We start from the raw sequence: 21,673 nt of genomic DNA, 5'->3' as shown, positions 1-21,673 counted from the left end.
GCATCTCTCAGTCTCAGCTCATCAGGAATTACTGTTAAGTATAAAAGCCAGTGTATATTCCAGCTTGCATTCTTTTTTTCCTCAAGTTTTTATTTAAATTCTAATTAGTGCACATGTTAGTTTCAGGTGTAGAATTTAGTGCTTCAACACTTACATACAACATCTGGTGCTCATCACAAGTGCCCTCCTTAATACCCATCACCTATTTAACCTATCCCTTCACCCACCTCTCCTCCAGTAACCATCAGTTTCTTCTCTACATAGTTAAGAGTCTGTTTTATGCTTTGTCTCTCTCCTCCCCATGTTTATTTGTTTTCTTTCTTAAATTCTACATGAGAATGAAATCATATGGTATTTGTCTTTCTCTGACTTATTTCACTTAGCCTAATACTCTCTAGCTCCATCAATGTCATTGCAAATGGCAAGATTTCACTATTTTTTGATGGCTGAGTAATATTCCATTGTTTGTGTGTGTGTGTGTGTGTGTGTGTGTGTGTGTGTGTGTGTGTATATATATATATATATATATATATACTATATCTTCTTTATCCATTCATTAGTCAATGGTCATTTGGGCTCTTTCGATAATTTGGCCATTGTTGATAATGCTCCTAAAAACATTGGGATGCATGTATTTCTTTGAATTAATGTTTTTGTAACCCTTGGGTAAATACCTAGTAGTGTAATTTATTCCAGTTTGCACTTTTTTTTTTTTTTTTTTTTTTGGAGAGAGAGAGAAGGAGGGGAGGGGCAGAGAGAGAATCTCAAGCAGGTTCTGTGCTGTCAGCTCAGAGTCCAATGCAGGGCTTGAACTCATGAACGGTGAGATCATGACCTGAGCTGAAATCAGGAGTCAGATGCTTGACCAACTGAGCCACCCAGGCATTCCTTCAGCTTGCATTCTGATATGAAACTGTCTAAAAACCTTCTGGTTAGACGAGAATATTCCATTTTCTGGCTACTTAGGAATTAAAATGTCCCCTTAAATGAAATTAAAGAATAATTTCTACTTAAATATCCCAGCCACAATAAATGAATGAACGAAACTATTTACTACACACTTGTGAAGTACGAAGTTCTTTCAATACAGCCATTCTCTCACATTAAACACAAGATGCAGACAATGATATCATCTCACTGGAGATTTATGGGAAGAACATTTTGCAAGAGTCCTTTATGCAAATACCAGGCCTTGTTGCTTTAAAAACATTAGCTCTGCTGCCTTCCGGGGGCCAGGAAGCACAAGAACTACTTACACAATACTTTCATATCTTCATTTTACTTAATCCTATGATTACAACAACCCTATGAGAATAGAGGTTAGGAATTATTACCTTATTATCCATTTTACATTTCAGGAAGCAGAGGTTCAGAATAGGGACTTGTCCAAAGCCACCAGGCTGGTCAGTGGCAGAGCTGGGACTCCAGGCTAGATCTGCTCTTACCAGATCCCATCTGCTTTTCACCGCATTCCCTACTTCAAGTAAGCTCTGTCAGAGGCAAGCTTAGGCGTTCTACAAGAAGACAGAATAAGAGGAAGGAAACAAAGTAGTGAAGAAGCAGGGATGATGACAAGGGAAGGAGGTGTCTTACTAGGAAGTGAATCTAACCACTTTCTATTGCCTCAAATGCCCCTTAAGTGGTAACAGTGCCAAAGTTACTCTATTCTATATCCTGTGCTATTCTATATCCTATGCCCCTAGGTCTACAGCTACTGTTATTTTACTAGTTAAGAAGCATGTTGGAGACTTAAATGCCTAAAATAAATCTAAAGATTTTCCTGAAGTCTAAAGATTTTTCTCCTCTGAAGTTCGGACAGCAGAACGTGGCCCCCCCTACAAAGGCCTGTGGCCCCTAAGTCTGGGTACACATTAAATGTCTAGGCGGACGAAGAAACCGTGAAGCGTCGGGGAAAGCAAGAGAAGAGGGTTTGGGTTGGGGGAGAGACTAAGGTTGGGCTAAGCAGAGGGGGAGCCTGCGGTGGAGCTGTGGTTGGGGGATGTGGGTTTTGTGGCTGAATTCAAAGGTGAGGTAAGAAACCAGGATCGGAGCTGACTGTCAGGGTGGAGTCCACAGGTCCAGGAAAGGTTAGGTTGCTGGGGGGTGCTGACGGGGCTGAAGAAAGACCAAAGAGGGGGCGAGGCTGGGTGGTCTCCGGGGCGCGAGGATGGAGGCGAGGCCCCCCTCCAAAGTCTGTGATTGGATGCTCCTTTAGTCCCACCTCTCCAGACCCCCCTCTCCTCAAGCCCCGCCCACACCGCCGGGCGCGCGCCTGGGGAGCGGGGAGGGGGACCAAGTCGGAGAAGGGGGGAGGGAGAGAGGAGAGGCTCGTGCACGCGCCCCACTCACTGCGGGTGCGCGAGCAGCGCGCTCCCGCCGCCCGCGTCGCCATCTTTTCCCCCTCCGTCTGTCTGTCTGCCGTTGGCTTTGTCCGTCTGCAGCGCCGCCCCTCGGCTCCCCGCCACCGGCTCGGCCCGAAACCGCCCTCCGCCTGCCGGGGCTCAGTCCCGGAGAGCCCCGGCCCAGCCGGCCCGAGCTGCGGCCCGGGGCCCATTGTCCGGCGGTCCGTCTGTCCGGAGGCGGGGCCCAGGGACGCGGCGCGCCGCGGTGCGCCGAGGCTCCGGGTAAAAAGACCCCCGTCTTCTTTCCTCCGGGGCTAGGCTGAGGATGCAGGGGCTCCCCGCTGTCTCCCTTGTTCGCCCGCTGTCGGTCCTTTTGTCTGTGTCTGGGGAGGGGGCTTGGTGCTCGCTCTGGCCGGAGGGCGGGGGTAGCCCAGGCTCCGACGCTCCCCCTGCGCTGGGTTCCCCAGGCGAGGCCGGACCCGGCTGGCTCCCCACGGTCCGTTCCTCTTTCAGTCCCTCTGGCGGTCTCGGGCGCGGGAGGGGCGTCCGCGCCGCCGCCCTCCCGCGGTGGGCCCAGGTCGGGCTGGGCCGGGCACTACCGGGGCGGCCCCGGCGTCTGACAGGCTGGGGTGGAGCCGGGGGAGGAGGAGGATGGGCGTGGGAGTGCAGACCCGGGTGTCAGTCCCGCGTCGCGGTCTCGCAGAACGGCTTCTAAATTTAGATTTCTGAGAAGACTGTGTCGTCTGAGGGTTTGTCTGAGCCGCCTCGGAAGACCTCTGGCTTTTGTCGGTAATTCCTGGGTATCTACCTGTGCTCAGAAGATCGAAGCCAGAGGGACCATCTCGGCTGATTGTACACCTTCTCCAGACCAAAGAAAGTGGGAACAGGGTGAACAGTGAGGCAGCTACGTGACCAGCTTTCTCGTCCTCTCCTTTTTGGCAGATACAAATCACTGGGATTCGGGCGAGTTTACTTTGCTCCGTGGGAACTGCACCAGAGCTGGAGGTGGGAGTGCACCCTCTTTTCATAAAGCTTGGATTTCACCTGCTCTTTTTGTTTTTTTCCCCCATGCTAAAGTCTGTGGTGTGTCCTGAAAGCTGCAACCTAACACCTGTGGGAGAGCAGGGACAATGTTAAGGGGCGATGTTGGCCTCCCTCCAAAGGACTCTTAACCTCGTTCTAAAGGCAAAGCTTCCTTCCTTTTTACGTAGAATCCCTTGTAAACCTGAACCTCACCGTTTACTTTCTTCCCATTACGTTTTTTCTTCCAGATGGTGGTGATGTTCAGGCGGCTCTCCATTTACATTTTTGTGTTAGTTTCAGATTCAGTCTTGGGAACTAAGGCAGTATTAAAAGAAGAACTGAATGCATGATCTTTAGGGCAACGCGTCTATGAATTTTATTACCTTTTATGACCTATAAAACGGTCGTCTAACCTCTGAGATCTTGCTATGTAGTCAAGAATGCACTTATATTGCCATTTATGTATGTATGTATATATGTCTTTTCTTATTTATTTCCTTATTGAGTCCACGACCCACTGACTTTTATTTTTTTTTTTTTGAGGTAGAGGAGGGTATTTGCTTATCCCCCCCCCCCTCCCCCACGTAATCCCTCAGGTGTGAAGTCCCATTGGGTACCATCTGGTCAGTTCCCCATTTGGCCGCTAGGAGGATTGTGAGATGCAGGGGATACTGCCTATTTCAATATGCAGATGCTCATCTCTATTTCTGACTTGTAGCTTCAGTATTGAACTGTTGCCTCACCAAGATGATCTGAATTGAGCATGTCTCAAATTATTTGGCCTTCGTTCAGAAGGATCTTCATTACCTTTATCACACAGTTTCAATTTCTGATCTTGATTAGGAGAAAATTTAAAGATTAGTTAATATTTCATTTTCCCTTATATAATAGAGAGGTGTAGCTCTACAAATGTTGGGAGAAAATGATAATGTGCATTTCATTCAACTTTCCTTTTATGATTCCACAGGAAAAGACCCAAAGTGAATATTCCTTCACTGCTTATGCTAATAACTACTTGATTGGAAAGAAATGATCTATGCAAACAAAACTTAGAACAGAGAATACATACCATTAGCATTAGCTCACAGAAAGTGCCCTCTAACTAGTTAAAATTGATTTTACTGTATACATTTGAAGCTGGTTTTTTGTTGTTGTTGTTTTAATTAAAGGTCTGAAAAAGAACTGTGTTTGATATGCAGATATGATAGAAGACTGCCTGAAAGCTGCTTCCTTTGCCACTTCCTGTGGAGGCCTGTCTTTGCCATTTGCGGTTTCTTTCTTTTGGTAAGGGGAGGCAGGATCTGATTACAGGTCTGAGATCCTTTCTAGCTACATGGAGGAGTTAGTTGGCATAACAAGAGATGAGTCTTCACTAACTGGAGTGCAGAGTATAGCTAGCAGTAGCCTCTCAGAATGCCTCTTAAGGCATTAAACTACTTGCTTATTCAGTATAAGTACAATTTGAAAGGGCAGGAAGTGAAAGAAAACTTAGAGGGTGACCAAATCCATATTCTTGTCCTTGGTAGGGAAGAGAATCTCTTTTTTTAATCTGTTTATTCACTGTGCCTTTTTTTAAATTATTTTTATTTTTATTTTTTTCAATATATGAAATTTATTGTCAAATTGGTTTCCATACAACTTCACTGTGCCTTTCATAGAAAATTTCAGTTTTCACTACTAATCCATTTCAGACTCTTTAACAACACTTACTGCTGGGAAAGTCTTTCTTAGAAACTAACCAGGAACCTCCAGGCTTATGTATCTGTTCCCTCCAGTTTCAGGGAAGCAGATGCAGGTCTCTGCAGCACGTCTCCTTTGGTGAGCTTTTCTCTTTGTTCTTCCCACTGATCTCTTTGCTACACAGAGGCTGGATTAAAAAGAGGCACTAAAGTTATTAACTTTGCCACTCCAGAGCATGTGAGCAGGGCCAGGTTGATATTCCACACTGGAATGTTGAATTAATACTCAACAGTGTGGATAGCATCTGGCTCTTCTGGTGAGAGCTCATCTTCAACATTGGAAGCCTGATTTGATTCAGTGCCCTGTCATCCACAGTGCCTAGCACTGTGCCTACCTCGCTAGGTAGAGGCTCTATTTCCTGTGCTGATTTCATTTATAGATGCCTAAAAGTTTTGAGATGTTTCCTGTCTCGCAGGGATGTGGTGCTTTGTCACCTCCAGGCAAGATAACTTCTTGAAAAAACATCTGGAGGTTCCCATTTGTGCAGATTGCAGGGCTTGACTTCCAGTGGGTGTGTAACATGTGAGCTGCCACCCTCTTTAGCTTCCATCTGCTTCCTTTTACATTCATGGGGGTTATCCATTTGAACCTGCAGTGCTTCTAAAACTGTTACCTAAGTGTTTTGCTTCCTTTTCTATCCGGTGACCTTGATCATGATCACTTAACAGTGTTCTGGATTCCACAGATAGATTTAGAATAGAATTCTCTAAATCCTTTGAAGGAGTCCCTTCTTAAACTTCTTGGGACCTGGATGTTGTGCTAGAAATTTCTTTCTTTCTTTCTTTCTTTCTTTCTTTCTTTCTTTCTTTCTTTCCTTAAGTTTATTTATTTATTTTGAGTGAGAGAAAAAGCACGAGTGGGGAAGGGGTAGAGAGAGAGGGAGAAAGGAAGAATCCCAAGCAGGCTCCGCATTGTCAGCATACAACCAAATGCGGGGCTTGAACTCACGAACTGTGAGATAATGACTTGAGCCCAAGTTGGATGCTTAACCAACTAAGCCACCCAGGTGCCCCCATTTCTTTCTTTCTTTAATTAGTTCAATTATTTATAACTGGTGAGTTTTATATGCTCAATAACTTTTTTAAAAGTCTTTTTATCTTTAATTTTGTCTAATTTCTGGGAAAAATGGCACGTGGTAACAATATGTTTTTTATTGTAGGTCAGCACCCTGCAAGGAAGTAGTAACATATCCAGTTGTGAAACTGGGAAAGGCCAGAACTTTTGGATCAGGAAAACATGTCCCGTCGGAAACAGACAAATCCAAATAAAGTTCACTGTGAGTATTGGGTTTTGTCTTCTGGAACCTGGGAACATTGAGGGTTGAAATGAAAGAGTAATCTCAATTTAGGTGAGATGCTTACACTAATTTGTGTAGGAAAAAAGGGTTAAAGAGGTTGAACGTGATGGGTTTAAAGTGTGTCTGGTTGCTGGAGGAAGTATTAGAAACCTGTCTTAGGAGTAAGTGCACTTGATTCATCCTTAGTATTCACATTAACAGACATTTATAGGATATCTGTGCAAAGCCTTGTGCTAGATGCCAGGACTGTAAAACAGCATAAGGATATATAAGACTATAGTGGAGCCACAGATACATAAAATAATATCTAAAAACACAAGATAGTATATGCTGAGTGCCATATAGGGATGCTAAGACTGTGTGTACTACAGAAGAGGAAGGAGTTCCATAGACTGAAGTAGCAAGGGAATGCTTCATGGAAAAGGCCCTAGACTGTGAGCTTAAACTGGGCCTTAGAAGGTAGGAAGTGGATTTTTAAAAAAGGAAGAAGGAAGAGGTAAAATCAGGTAGGGAAAATTATGTGAGCAAAGATAAAAGAAGGAAAGCACATGTTCAGGGGATAAGGAGACTTTGTATGAAGCAGACGTTATATTTATCCAGATATTCTGGGACATGAGTTTGGAGATGTTTAACTCAGGCCAAGTTCATACTTCATACTGTGGACTATAAGGAGCTACTAAGGGTTTTCAGGCAGAGAAGGGGAGGGTCATTTAGAATGCAGTGTGTCAGGACTACGAAGCAGTTTGTGTGATGGATCACATGAGAGAAAGACTAGTAACAGGAAAACTAGGTATGCATTATTGCCTTGCATTGTTTCTCAGCAGTTTTGTATGTATGTATGTTTTATTTCAGTAATTAGACTGTAAAATTCTAGAGGGCAGAGACTATGTCCCATTTATATTTCTTGCTATTCCTCTTTACTTCTAGCACTGCTTATAAAGGATGTTCAAAGTGCCTTTTAAATTAACATTTAATATATCTATATATAAATATAAATATAAATATATCTATATATAATTATATAAAATGCAGATTTTATATAATTGACCTGTTTCCTATGATCTGGGAAGATAAGCATCCTCACCCAAATGTTTATTTATTTATTTTTATTTAAAAAAAAAATTGTTTTTAACCTTTATTTATTTTTGAGACAGAGAGAGACGGAGCATGAATGGGGGAGGGTCAGAGAGAGAGGGAGACACAGAATCTGAAACAGGCTCCAGGCTCTGAGCCATCAGCACAGAGCCCGATGCGGGGCTTGAACTCACGAACTGCGAGATCATGACCTGAGCCGAAGTCGGACGCTTAACCGACTGAGCCACCCAGGCGCCCCCCAAATGTTTAAAAAAGAGTCACATAGCACCTTTTATTATTGAGGACTGACCAAATAAAGTACAGCAGCATCCGAAGAGAATTCAGTGAAATAATACATAACGGTTATTTTGAAGGAAAACGCTCTTCTACATATGAGACGGTAGATTCGTCAAAAAGTTAAGATAAGAAGACTAAAGTTCATTAAAAATATCCTGCATACCAGGCACTCTGTACCTTATCTTATTGGGTAATTTCAAGAGTGAGAGAAGAAATAGTAGGAACAGAGGAATTAGGTGGACTTGAATATTTTATAAGTTAATGAGATTAGGGAGGCACACCTTCATTTACAATTAATTCTTCAACTTAACTCCTGGAAAAGTTGTAGAAGAGAACAAGTTGGATGCTTCTAGGAGTATGTTCTGGAATAGGTGGATGTGGAAGTCTGCTTAATATAAAGGTGAGTGAGTGGTTTAGGAAGGGTTTAGAAATTGATGCTACAACAATAAAATGTAGTGGGCCTGAATGTGAAGATTGTCAAGAGAGACATCTCTTGATCCAACACAGAGGTTTAGGAGGGTTGTCTTCTCCTCTCTGATTGAAAACAAGTATCAGTAAAAGACACAGATGTGACCCCAAGACGGCAGGGAAGGAAAGGTATTCTTAGTAGATGGGTTCACAAATAAGGCGGTCATAGGAGTTGGGTGTTTATTTAAAAAAGCCGTCTGTCCAGGGCACCTGGGTGGCTCAGTCAGTTGAGCGTCCGACTTTGTCTCAGGTCATGATCTCACCGTTTGTGGGCTTGAGCCCCATGTCGGGCTCTGTGCTGACAGTTCAGAGCCTGGAGCCTGCTTCAGATTCTGTGTCTCCCTTGCTCTCTGCCCTTCCCCCGCTCATGCTCTGTCTGTCTCTCTCTCTCTCTCTCTCTCTCTCTCTCTCTCTCTCTCTCTTAAAAATAAACATTAAAAAAAAATTTTTTTTTAAGCCATCTGTCCAAAGAGACTTGGTTAGATTTAAGGAGAGTAGGTGGCAGGGAATGATGGCCTGATTGTGATAAGGCCAAGGGAAGCTAGGCTTGTATGGCCTTTGCCTGTGTCCATGTAGCGTATATCCATCAGCTGAATCTCCTCCCACCATAGTTGAACCCAGGGTGAGTTGGTATTGGGTCAGAAAACAGATGGACAAACAGGCCATGGAGAAGATAAGAGAGTATTACACATCCACAGCTGCAGAAATGCAGTTTCCAGAGCCGAGTCAATATCATATTGTGGTGGAATGGGTGGGGCTGTGTGGGCTCTGAGGAAGTGACCGTTATGAGGGCCATGAACAGAAATGTTCAGCTGCAACTAAAAAGCAGACCCCCAGGGAGGGACTGTTTTCGGAGATGTATTTGGATGGGGAACCATGAAGGCTTCTCAGGTAATAGACTGAGCTTGACTAAAGAAGAAAAGACACTGAGATTTGCTGGTGTCTCAGGACTTTGTGCTTATTTACTGTTTGGGGACTGAAGCGGATCCTGCCTTTTTAAAAACAGCATTTTCTCCTTGCCCATGACAAAAGTGGCAGGTAGAAATAGGTAGTTTTAGTCTTCTGCCCGCTTGAGTCTCCTGTTCCCTTGCAGTGAAATGGAACCAATCAAATGTATTGAATTTAATGCTGCTTATCTATTTAAAATAAGTGGAATGGACTCAAGGTCTGGGAGGCAAGAATGTCCGCAGAAGCTCTGCTGAAATGTTAAAGCCAGTCGGCACTTGAGTAATGGCTGAGCTCCATTACATCTGCCTTCTGGGAAGAAGATTGAGTCATGAAACTCAGAGCCCACCTAAAAGAGTATATTAAGAATCCCACTGCTGTAGGGGTGCCTGGGTGGCTCAGTCCGTTAAGCTTTCGACTCTAGATTTCAGTTCAGTTCATGATCTCATGGTTTGTGGGTTCAAGCCCCATGTCAGACTCTGCAGTGACTTTGTGGACCCTGCATGGGATTCTCTCTCTCCCTCTCTGCCCCCCACACCCCAAATAAATAAACGTAAAAAAGGAAGGAAGGAAGGAAGGAAGGAAGGAAGGAAGGAAGGAAGAATCCCATTGCTGTAGCCTGGCAGCATTTATCACATCCACTTGAGAAGCCAGTGGCCAGGATGCACTGGCATTTACTTGGCTTTCCTCAGGACTGTCTCTGTATCTGAATTACCATCATGATCTCTCCTTTCCCCAGAAACATCCACACGTACTCTTGTGGTTTGCTCAGTTCATTAATAGATTTGATACAGAGCTTTTGGAATAAAAGCCCAGAATTATTGGTTTCAGAGAAACTGCTGAGGGGTATTAGACCTTCCTCTGCCCCTCCTTCCTCATCTCACCTCCTTCTGAGTACAAGTTTCTGTCAGCTGTTTTCTAGAGAGGTTGAAAATAGAGTCCCTTGTACACTCTCATTTGATGTGTTTATGCCAAGCAAACCACTAAGAAAAGGAGAACTCTTTCTTCAGAGGCTTTTGTTTTCAGATTGAAAAGTACATACAAGACTAAAAACTTTGAATTTCAATAAAAGCTTCTCAGCTTTTACAGAGAAGTAGGAAAAAAAGCCTTTAAAGTGCCTTCTCTTCCAAAAAACGCAACTTGTTTTGTCCTCGTTCATTCTGTCAACATCCTTGTGAAGTAAATGGCTATGTTCCCGGCCTGTGGTAGCACCTTGGGTCACAGAAACTGTCAGCTGGAATGGAATCCTAAGCCCCTCACTCCCAAGACTAGCTCATTTTTTCTGCATTTGACTTCTGCTCTGTTGGAATATTTTTCAGCTGCTTTGCTTTCTTTAATTTCAGTCAGCCAGAAATTGCATGTGTTTAATTGCACCAATGACTCAAGAAAGAGAATTGTAAAATCTTTGCCTTTCTAGTAACTTTTATCCCAGGCTTCTCCTCTGTTCTACAGACTTGCTTGGATGGCCTTGTTCTTGTCTAGTCTGGAACACCTTAGCCAAATCAGACAAACAGTATCTTGATTTCATACCAAAAAAAAGAAGAGGTAGCACCTTGTTTTTTACTGTAGAGCTTAGATTACTTGTTCTTAACTATTAATAGACAAATAAATACCCATGTTAAATAAGATGGTTGCCCTACATTAATATCTAGAGACCTGAGTGTTTTTTTAACCTATTCCAATAGTTTCAAGATAGAAGGAAATAGTAATTCTGCATTAGAAAAGCAGACAAATTTCCAATTCTGTGTCTCCCTCTCTCTCTGTCCCTCCCCCACTCATGCTGTATCTCTCAAAAATGAATAAACGTTAAAAACATTTTTTTAATAAAAAAAAAAAGAAAAGCAGGCTGTTGTATAACATTTCTCAAGTGCCAGTATTTCTATGGATCACATTATATTTGAGTTACTATGACATAATTTTAGCAGATATCACTACCTTTTTATGAAAGGATAATTCTGGGCAGTCAGATTTACAGCTTAGGTATATAGGGCCTACTGGAAGATCATGATATGCCCAAATCGCTTTTTTAATGGTTTTTATATATTTTACTTTCTGTCAATGTTTAAGATAAGAATGGCCCTAAGGAATAAAGTTTACCTTAGCCTTTTCCAGGAGTCAGGAATAGAACCAAACTGCCAAAAGGGAATGACAATTAATGTATTCTAACTATCCTAAGTGAGATTGCCAGCAAAAGTCCTAGATAAAGACGTTGTATGGAATTAACTCTTCTCTGTTCCGTGAAGGCCCAAATATTTAGACAATATCAATAGACAAAAATTTTCAGCTCAAGTTGGTGGGTCTAAACTGAATCACTGGTAGATCTTGAGAGGTATTTATCCTTTTAGATGCCCTTCTACTAATGCAATGCAATTACCTATTAAGAGGGGAAAAAGTGTATTCTTCATATGTTATAAACCCAGTTTTTTTCTGGGTAGGTTTCTTTAGAGATGAGAAGTATCACTGATGAGAGTGGTCTACCCTTTGATAATCATATGTTGGTACATGACGTGTTCCTCAGTGCCATTTCTACCCACGGTTTCCAGGTCCAAAAGCATGCATCTACCCAGAAGAATTCAGTAACTAATCCAGTTGGCCATGGTCTTGTGGTTACAGTGGAACCACCATGAAGAAAAATATTTTACTTCTGCAAAGAAGGATGAGAAGGTGCTATAACACAGAATTTTTTTTTGTTCTTCCTTGCAGTAATTTATGTCCAGTTTATGATCTTGATATTTTGGAAATGGACTTAAGGCAGCTTATTTTTCTTTTACTTGAGTGCTCTGTGGCTAGAAGTTCACTTGAACCCTTGCCACCTCTACTCCCATTCCCAGTAGCAATCAGAGTAGCCACAGTATTAGTTACTCTGGCCCCAGCATGGTAACTCATCATAGGGTATCAGAACCATCAAAATGATGGGTCCCTTTGTCATTTACTGGCCCTAAGAACATTATTTTGATCTTTGAGGTGTAGCATCAGTTTCTTGTGGTTCGAAGGTAACATTATCACTAGGATCAGAGCCATTCTTCTCACACAGAGACAAGTGTTTGTTTTCAGCAGCACAACTCTGGTGAACTATCTAAACTGCTTACATCAGGGGTGCCTGGGTGGCTCAGTCGTTTAAGTGGCCGACTTCGGCTCAGGTTATGATCTCGCGGTCAGTGAGTTCAAGCCCCGTGTTGGGCTCTGTGCTGACAGCTCAGAGCCTGGAGCCTGTTTCAGATTCTGTGTCTCCCTCTCTCTGACCCTCCCCTGTTCGTGCTCTGTCTGTCTCTGTCTCAAAAATAAATAAACGTTAAAAAAAAAAATTTAAACTGCTTACATCACTGCTAAAAAGCAGTTTCAAAATATGGATATTAAAATTGTACACACCTGGGTTTGAATACTTTGTTCTATAGACTTGAGTTTTCTCTTAAGTAAAATATGTGTAGGAATACCTACCACATAGAGTTTTGCAGAATTAAGATAAAAACTATAAAGCACTGGGGCACCTGGGTGGCTCAGTCGGTTAAGTGTCCGACTTCGGCTCAGGTCATGATCTCATGGTTCATGGGTTCGAGCCCCTCATTGGGCTCTCTGCTCTCAGCAAAGAACCTGCTTCAGATCCTCTGTCCCCCTCTCTCTCTGCCCCTCCCCTGCTTATTCTCTTTCTCTCTCTCTCTCTCTCAAAATAAATACATAAACTTAAAAACAACAACAACAACAACTATAAAGCACTTAGCTTAGAGCCTGGAACCAGGATATGCCAAATAGTAGTTATTAGTGTTTAGCACTTAGCATCTAGATGCTCACTGAATTTTTGCTGAACAAATGCCAAAGTGAATCACATGAAGCCTCCTTTACATCAGTTCTTTCATCGTCCAAGGACTGATAGCACAGGTCAACTGACCATTTCTCCTGCCGCATTGTATCCTGTCTTGGAACCTGAACCTGTTTATGTTCCTTTTTTCTTTTCAGTAAGAAAGTGCCTGGCCTGTTGTCAGACATTTCACTAGGGCTTTCTATTCTCTCTTGGTGGCTGGGAGTGGGAACTGTAGTTTCCACTCTGACTGAGATAATGGAAACCTCAAGAAACCCAATTCTCTTTTCTCCTTATGCCTGGCCTCTTGGAAATAAAAGAGCACTTAAATATTAACTCTTCAATAACCACAAAGATCCTAGGCAGAGTTCATTGCAAATGAATGCATAATCAAGGACGGTCCTGGGCTTCTGGATACCCCATATGAAAAAAGAAAAAGGAAAAAATACCTTATCGACCAGGGAGACTAGATAAAATATTATTTCTTGCAAATTAGTTGGTATGTTTCAGGAAGTTTGTTCCTCAGCAAAAATGAGTTCATATATTATCTGTTCTCCATTTGGTCTGTTATTCAACCAGTTGTTGATTTGCTTGTGGCTAATTCTGGTAGACAAAGAAAATCAAGGCAGAACTTCCAAAGTATCTCTCGAAAGAGGAGTGGATGAAAGATGAGATTAGAGAGATTGTTATTTGGAAGGATTATTTGAAGCACTTGTTTATAGTCAGAGATGAACTCTGAGTCAGGGCCATAATGTTACTATGCTAAGATTCAGAGATTGTGCCCACATTTGTTGCCGTATCTGTATTATCCCATCACTTTGCCTCTTCTGCCTCTGTCTCCCCAATCCTGATGGTAGGTTATCCGTGGAATTGATATTCTGACGTTAAATTTGTTAAGTAGCAATTGATTACCTTTTGAAAGGAGTCAGGATTGGGAGGATTTAAGCAAGTGATGCTTTCTAGAGCATCGGGCTCACTGCCCAGGAAGAGTAGCCATGCCCAGAATCTCCAGGAGGCAGCAAGCTAAGAGATGGATGACCCCACAATAGGGTACCTGCCTGTCTCCCAACTTTGAATGGTCTGACTTTCCACCCAGCTTGCCTGGGATATGCTGTCTAGCTGGTGGCCTGACTGTTTTTCCTTGTGACCACCAGGGGATCAAGTATTTGCTGGGCTAGAAGAGCAAGCCCGCCAGGCGATGATGAAAACTGATTTTCCTGGAGACCTTGGCAGTCAGCGACAAGCTATCCAACAACTAAGAGATCAGGACTCCAGTAGCAGTGAGTTCTGCACCTTCTGGTAATGACTCAGGGCAATGGGAGAAGAATTATCAGAGTGTGTGTGCTCTGGGGATTGTGCATGGGGGTTGGGAGGAAGACATGAAGAAAGAGATTTGTGGATCCTCAGTGTTCCCAAAGGTGTTCCAAGGTGTATGAGCATATGCTTATCCAGAGAGAGGACAGGTTTGGCATTATATTTTTTTTTAACTCATGGACTGCAGTACTTGATACAGTGCCATACACAGATAGGTTTGTGATGACTGTGATATTCAGGGGTATAGAGATCATTCGTACAGGAGCAGTCCCTGGGTTAGGTGAAATGAAAATAATCCCTGTCTCCTAGAATCTATTTAGTTAAAGTTAACAAAATATAAGAGTGGCATTAATGAAATTTTTGCTTGAGGACCCAGGTTGAATGTCACACAAGAGGATTTGCTTACTAATGAGATTATGCATCATATAAAATGCTAAAGTCTGGGTACCTGGGTGGCTCACTCTGCAGGGCATGCGAGTCTTGATCTCAGTCCGAGCCCCACAGTGGGCATAGAGACTACTTTTAAAAGAATAAATTAATTTTTTAAGAAAAGCAATAAAGTGCTAAAGTCAATGTCTTTCTACGCCAAGTCCTAAGTAGATCCCTGGAAGGAGATGGCAAAGACAGTGATTGGTAACTAACTGAGCCTGATGGATCATCTGTTCCATGACCTGCCTGAACAAATACATTTTGAGATATATTTGTTGAAATACAAATTTCCTAGGATGATTTCCATACTTTACTAATCACATCCATCTGATATTGGATATTATTACTGTCAATTCAGAGTGACATTTTTAATTTTTCTCTACATTTGGGATTAAAGAATAACAAAGAGGGAAAGAATTCAGGGGCCTTCTAGGAACTAGTTTTCACTCAAATTAATAATTTAGAAAAAAAAATTAGCATCTAATTGCTCAGGTACAGAAAAAACGAAAGATTTTTAGAAAACCTATGGGAGCCACCAGTTTGAATAACAGGATAGGAATGGCAACGTCTATAAAAGTTTAATAGGTTTCCTTTCTGGAAAAGCTGCATCATCCCTCTAGATGGCATACTTATTTTTTTTTTAAATCTTTGGAATTCTATATTTGGATTTTTGATCAGTCACATAGCGTGTTTGATAGAGTAGTGTCTTAGACTAAGTTTACAAGTACTCTGGATAAACTGGTGAGAAAATATGGTATGATTTAATCTATTCAAATCCTGCATCGTTGAGATAAATGCCCACAAAAGCTTTGGGCTAGGGAATAAGGCATACATATGATATAGATCTTTCCAGGGCCCAAATCCAGTCCACCAACCAAGCAGAGTATCTAACAGAGACCCACATAACTACTAGCAGATGATGTGGTTAGATTTTCTTATGAAGACAAAGAATGTAACCAGTTTTGCCAGATACTGGTGGATTTAAAAATTACACGAGGGGTGGTAGAGAGAAGACAAGAAGCACTGTAACTAGGAAAGCTGAGTCTCACAGGTGACAGTCTACCCTGTATTTCTCTTGCTCATAGTCAGGCCCAGGAATCCAGAATCTAAGGGTGGTTGGGATAGGGTTGGAGTCTGACAGCTTCCCTAGGCTTGGCTTCCCTTCCTCTTGTGATCTTCAAGGTACTCGTACTTTTTTTCCCTTTCAGAACAAACTCCCTATTATTATCATGGTTTTTAAAAAATCTTTTTCTTTTCTATGTATTTTATAATGAGGGAACAAAAATCAACCCACAAAAATTTTGCAGACCCCTCAGCCACAAGTAGACCTCCCCACAGCCACATCCTACCCCCTAAATGAAAATAAACTCAATTCTTACTTTAGTTATAAGAAATTGTATTTCATCCTAAAGAATGTCCTGTTCCCTCCACTTAATGCAGTCAGTTATCCATCAGATAATCCAAAGAACCAATGTAAACGATGGATTTATTTAGCCTGGAATCCTGAGTTACTAGCAGAGTAAGAACCCACTGAGTCAGGTACCACAACAAATGGCCTGAGGTTGGTTGCTGTGCTGTTTTTTCCACTGGACTGAACAAACTTTTCCCTATAAAGTAGACATTATTTTTAACTAATTGACTACTATCTCCTTTATTGATTAAGAGGAAGGAAAAACCTCCTTGTTTCTCTGTGTGCCTTGGGGTTTTTTGGGAGAGAAAAGATTAGTGGGACACAGAATAGAATAGTGTATGTGATACCATGGAAAAAATCACGCAGGGGGTTATGGAGAAAAGTAATAAAATCAGTGAGAAGTGTGGGTAGGTCAGAGGTGATGTGTTGTGGGAATGAATGAGCATGGTGTGAGGTGCATAGGAGGTATGATTTGAAGTATGAGGTATTTGGGAATCATGTAAGAAGAATTATTTTTATGATAACATACAGGGCCCAATAACCATTGTCTAATGGTTTTGCCTGAGATTTTCTCTTTAGTGTGCAAATGGCATTATAAGTAAGAGCTAGCAGCTCTTTCACTTAACATGATTTGTATCCACTATCCAACTATATAGACTATTCATTGATATAAACTCTGTTGTGGAAGATCTGAAAATGTTTTCATTATAGCTACAAACTCTAAGGTGGAAAGCAACTCAAGGCCTATTTATGCAAAAATCAGAACTAGTGACCAATTTGTGTGTTCTAGGTGACAGTGAGGGTGATGAAGAGGAGACCACACAAGATGAAGTCTCTTCCCACACATCAGAGGAAGATGGAGGGGTGGTCAAAGTGGAAAAAGAGTTAGAAAATGTGGAGCAGCCTGTTGGTGGGAGTGAAGTGGTAGAGCATGAGGCAAGTGACAAATGGTTCCTGAGTCCAGGAACCCCCCCGACCCTTCTGCTCAGCCCTGATGCCTGATGGTCTCCTGGACCTTCATGTGAAGCCCGTCTTCCTCCACAGCTCCATTTACCCAAACCTCAGACACAACTCTCATCACACCAGCTTTCCTGTCCACCCACATGTCACTAACTGAGGTACAGCTCCCCCACTTCTTTCCAGACGGAATATCCACTTTTGCAAGACTGTCGGCTGACTTCCTGAAGTGTACTCTCGAATATGCTTGCAAATTTAAGTCAGAGTGTTACCTGAGGTGCCACCTTCTCACTAAATTGTTTCCTGACGATTCCTGCAAGAAGGACAGCCGGAAGGAAGCTAATCCGAGAGAGTTAACCTTAGGGGAAAAAACAGAGAAGCTGTCCCTGGGGCAGCCCTATGTCCTCATGGCAGGAAGCCTTGGAGAAAATAAAGATAGGAGCAAGTTTTATTCCCTTGCCCTATTACTTTTTCCTTCAGTCCATAGTGGAAACCTAAGAATAACATGTGATACCAGGTTGTGTTCTTTTTAACAGGATACCCTATTAAAAGAAGTAGGGGCAGGGAAAAGAGTGGTAAACAGTCTTAATGAATTGCCTACTTGTTGAATTGCAGGTCACGGGGAACTTGAATTCTGACCCCTTACTTGGACTCTGCCAGTGTCCCCTCTGCCAGCTAGACTGTGGGAGCCGCGAGCAGCTGATTGCTCATGTGTACCAGGTATGGGCTGGGGAGCCACTTGCTCCAGAACACGAGCGTCAGCAGCTTGTTTATTGGTTAGCCTTTGCCTCCAGCTCCCAGAGGAACCTTGGGCTGGTGCTTCCAATAAGAGTCCACTCCAGGCCCCAGAACATTTTAGAGACTAAGTGGGATATGTTGGGTAAAACCGTTGTCGGTTCCCAGGCAGACACCCTATGAAAACTTAAGTATAATTTTTTTCCCAAATTACTTAATGCATATTTATATAGGTAAATCGAAGCTAAAATCCATTAATAATGAGGGCTTTGTTTTAAAGAAGAAAAAAATGAGTTCACATAAATGTTTCTGTTATACTAGAGAAAGTGTAAATGAAGGGATCGGAAGAACACGAGCTTTTGTGCTGTTTTTTCCATGATCCAATCGCAGAGCACCTTTGCCTTGTGATCTATATTAGAAAGGCATCAGCACACATGGCAACCTGAGCTTTACTATAAAGGGAGTTGGTTAACAAACAGACACATTTCTTTAGAAGATTGTTTTGAAAAGATTGAAGAAAAGGCAGGACAAAATCTCTTTTGGATACCAGTCTTTCTAGCTAGCTTCTACACTTGGCCTTCATTGCCTCCTTACCGTGCATTTGTGTCTGCACAGTGTGAGGCAAGCAGACAGAAATTATCCCAAGCATGAGTTCTTTGCAGGTTTTGAAGAGGTCTCTTGCTCTGGAGCCCTGTTGTTCATCAGGCCAGCTGCACGTTCCAGAACATAGTCAAAACTCAAGCTAATGAAATCTGAACAATAATCGGCATGGCCTGGCCCTTCTAAAGGCCTGTTAACACAAGACTCTTACTTTTCCAGGTGCTTAACGGGGAGAATTGTTGCAAATCCCTTGTTCTGAGACTAAGGAAAGGGGACATTTTTTAGAAAGCAGCTTCTAAGTGGGTATGACTTATCTTAAAGGTTGTATGAGTTGACAGATTAAGGCTCTGTTTTGCAGCACACTGCAGCAGTGGTGAGCGCCAAGAGCTATATGTGTCCTGTCTGTGGCCGGGCCCTAAGTTCCCCAGGGTCCTTGGGTCGTCACCTCCTAATCCACTCGGAGGACCAGAGGTCTAACTGTGCTGTGTGTGGAGCCCGTTTTACCAGCCATGCCACGTTTAACAGGTTAGCTGGCCACCTAAACCTCTTGGTCTGGGAACAAATTCCTGGGTGTGGGTTCTGCTTTCCCAAATCAAAACAAAGGCTAGAGATAGGTAATGCAAAGGCAACTGACCCTTGACTCCTTGGAAATAAAAGTAATGAAGCTAGTAAATATGCCCATTCCATTAGATGTCCCCAAAGAGAAATGAATTCCCATTTCTTTCCTCTATCAGGATAATATTTTCATAAGAGATAGGGGTGGGGGAGAAGTCCAAGAACATTCATAATAAAGTTCACTGGAATAAGTGCTAAGAGGCCCCTGATATGAGGACACAGTCTCCACTGTGTCCGAGGAAGACTGGAACTATGTGAATTGTGTCCTAGTTCCATTTGCCAAGGGTACAATGCAGAGTCGTCCAAGGCAGGAGGGGCTGAGCCAGTGGACTCCCCTAAAGGCAGCTTCTACTTCAAGGACTGCTGCTTCCACAGGAGGACTGCCCTGCCTGGCTCTTAGGAACACCACCAGCCAGCTGGAATGAAAACTGCATATTTGTGGGGGTCCAGCTGATACCTGGCCGTTGGCTTTGTGTCCAACTCCAGGTGGGCTTTATAACTTGATAGACCCCCCCAGCCCAGAGAAGTTGGGGAGTCGGAGAGCTAGAAGAGGTCTCCCAAGTACTCAAACTGACTCCTAGTTGTGAACTTGGAGTAACTGGTCTGGTAGGACAAGAGTAAGTCAGAGCTAGATACCTGAGCTAGACTAGAAGGAGACACTAACGATCCAAAATTTTTGTATTCCAGCGAGAAACTTCCTGAAGTACTTAATATGGAATCCCTACCCCCAGCCCATAGTGAGGGCCCCTCCAGTGCTGAGGGGAAGGACATTGCCTTCAGTCCTCCAGTGTACCCTGCTGGAATTCTGCTTGTGTGCAACAATTGTGCTGCCTACCGTAAGCTCCTGGAAGCACAGACCCCCAGTGTTCGCAAGTGGGCCCTACGTCGACAGAATGAGCCTCTGGAAGTAAGGCTGCAGCGGCTGGAACGAGAGCGCACGGCCAAGAAAAGCCGGCGGGACAATGAGACCCCGGAGGAGCGGGAAGTAAGGCGCATGAGGGACCGTGAAGCCAAGCGCCTGCAGCGCATGCAGGAGACTGATGAGCAGCGGGCACGCAGGCTGCAGCGGGATCGGGAAGCCATGAGGCTGAAGCGGGCCAATGAAACCCCAGAGAAGAGGCAGGCCAGGCTCATCCGGGAGCGGGAAGCCAAGCGGCTCAAGAGGAGGCTGGAGAAAATGGACATGATGTTGCGAGCTCAGTTTGGCCAGGACCCTTCTGCCATGGCAGCCTTAGCAGCCGAAATGAACTTCTTCCAGCTACCTGTGAGTGGGGTGGAGTTGGACAGCCAGCTCCTGGGCAAGATGGCCTTTGAAGAGCAGAACAGCAGCTCTCTGCACTGAACCCCTCCTGCCCTCTCACTCACCCAGGTCCCCAGGGGTCAGTGTGGTAGCCACCCACAGGGCCCTGTCCTTACTGCCAGAGACAGGCCTGGGTTGGCTGCAGGTGGACCTGCGTACCTTTGCATGTGGGAGCGGGATGCTGGGATCAGCCAGAAGCCGACTTAACACGGCTCCGGACAAGGGAGTAGGCAGGCACTCCAGAGAACTGGACTCCCCAGCCCACTGCTGCAGGGCATGCTTCTAGGACTGCAGGGCCTGGTGCGGCCCACGGAATTGTGAGGGCAAATAAATTAATTTTATCTTTACTGGCCTTTTTCTGTTTTTCTCTCCATTTCATTCTAGCAAATGAAGTGATGTAGGAGAGACCCGGGTGGAAGTTTTTGGCAGGGACTTCTGGCAGATTGTCTTCTGAAGGGAGGGTGCTCCTCAATTTAGGTGGCCCAGAGATCCCTTGTTTGGGCCTTTACAAGCTGATAAGGCATACCTATGACAAGAAAGAACCATTGCTGACTTTGTGAGAGTCCATTCCCAACAGCCTAACAAAGATCTTCTATAGTCCCAAAGGCCATTTAAACCTAGCGTACTTTTTCCAAACTCAGAAGTAGACACCTTTCCTCATAACTGGCATTTTCTAAAGAGATGCAGTATTTATTTAGGCTACAGGCTGGCTACTTTTCCCAGCAGAATTCAATTTGTCAAACTTTAAAAATCCTATCCTAGCGGCACCTGGGTGACTCAGTTGGTTAAACGTCCAACTCTTGGTTTTGGCTCAGGTCATGACCTCACATTTCAAGGGATTGAGCCCAATGTCAGGCTCTGCACAGGCTAGTGCAGAGCCTGCTTGGGATTCTAGGTCTCCCTCTCTGCCTCTCCTCCACTCACGCTCTCTCTCTGTCTCTCTCAAACTTAAAAAAGATTTAAAATTTTTTTTTAATGTTTATTTATTTTTGAGAGAGAGAAAGAGCATGAGCAGGAGAGGGGCAGAGAGGGAGGGAGACAAAGAATCCGAAGCAGGCACCAGGCTCTGAGCTGTCAGCAGAGCCCAACATGGGGCTTGAACTCACAAATCAGATCATGACCTGAGCCAAAGTCGGGCACTTAACCAACTGAGCCACCCAGGTGCCCCATAAACTTAAAAAAAATTTTTAATCCTATCCTAGACAGCAGTCAGCTTTATTGAGGAATATGTTCACAGAAGTAGCTCTAATATTGGAGCACCTGAATGGCTCATTTGGTTAAGCATCCAACTCTATTTGTAATTAAAAAAAATTTTTTTTTAAGTTTATTT

The 21,673-nt window shown here is 43.5% G+C and overlaps 1 protein-coding gene across 9 annotated transcripts; it reads left to right on the top strand.

Moving 5' to 3' along the window:
- The first annotated feature begins 2,289 nt into the window (after nucleotides 1-2,289).
- ZNF821 (zinc finger protein 821) lies at nucleotides 2,290-20,695 on the top strand. Of its 9 annotated transcripts, XM_047836242.1 has the most exons (10): nucleotides 2,290-2,624; nucleotides 3,285-3,347; nucleotides 4,565-4,649; nucleotides 6,265-6,381; nucleotides 11,730-11,850; nucleotides 14,137-14,262; nucleotides 16,927-17,072; nucleotides 17,709-17,813; nucleotides 18,787-18,953; nucleotides 19,731-20,695. In XM_047836242.1, exons 6-10 carry the CDS (start codon nucleotides 14,181-14,183, stop codon nucleotides 20,383-20,385), a joined length of 1,155 nt encoding a protein of 384 aa, XP_047692198.1. In that variant the 5' UTR covers nucleotides 2,290-2,624; nucleotides 3,285-3,347; nucleotides 4,565-4,649; nucleotides 6,265-6,381; nucleotides 11,730-11,850; nucleotides 14,137-14,180; the 3' UTR covers nucleotides 20,386-20,695. The 9 variants fall into 9 exon arrangements, with proteins under 9 accessions (XP_047692198.1, XP_047692193.1, XP_047692195.1 ...); XM_047836237.1 differs by lacking the exon at nucleotides 11,730-11,850; XM_047836239.1 differs by lacking the exon at nucleotides 11,730-11,850 and having other exon boundaries at nucleotides 4,535-4,649.
- Nucleotides 20,696-21,673: the final 978 nt, after the last annotated feature.

Source organism: Prionailurus viverrinus, chromosome E2 (genome assembly GCF_022837055.1).
Source record: "Prionailurus viverrinus isolate Anna chromosome E2, UM_Priviv_1.0, whole genome shotgun sequence".
NCBI classification, from domain to species: Eukaryota; Metazoa; Chordata; class Mammalia; order Carnivora; family Felidae; genus Prionailurus; species Prionailurus viverrinus.
The sequence above is the reverse complement of the archived record's forward strand: the minus strand, read 5'-3'. Positions and strand labels throughout refer to the sequence as shown.

Excerpts from the sequence above, each read along its gene's own strand:
- ZNF821 (XM_047836238.1), top strand. The coding sequence starts at position 6,342 with ATGTCCCGTCGGAAACAGACAAATCCAAATAAAGTTCACT. Across the intron at positions 17,073-17,708 it reads GTGAAGTGGTAGAGCATGAG|GTCACGGGGAACTTGAATTC; the intron begins GCAAGTGACAAA and ends GTTGAATTGCAG. Across the intron at positions 18,954-19,730 it reads AGCCATGCCACGTTTAACAG|CGAGAAACTTCCTGAAGTAC; the intron begins GTTAGCTGGCCA and ends TTTGTATTCCAG.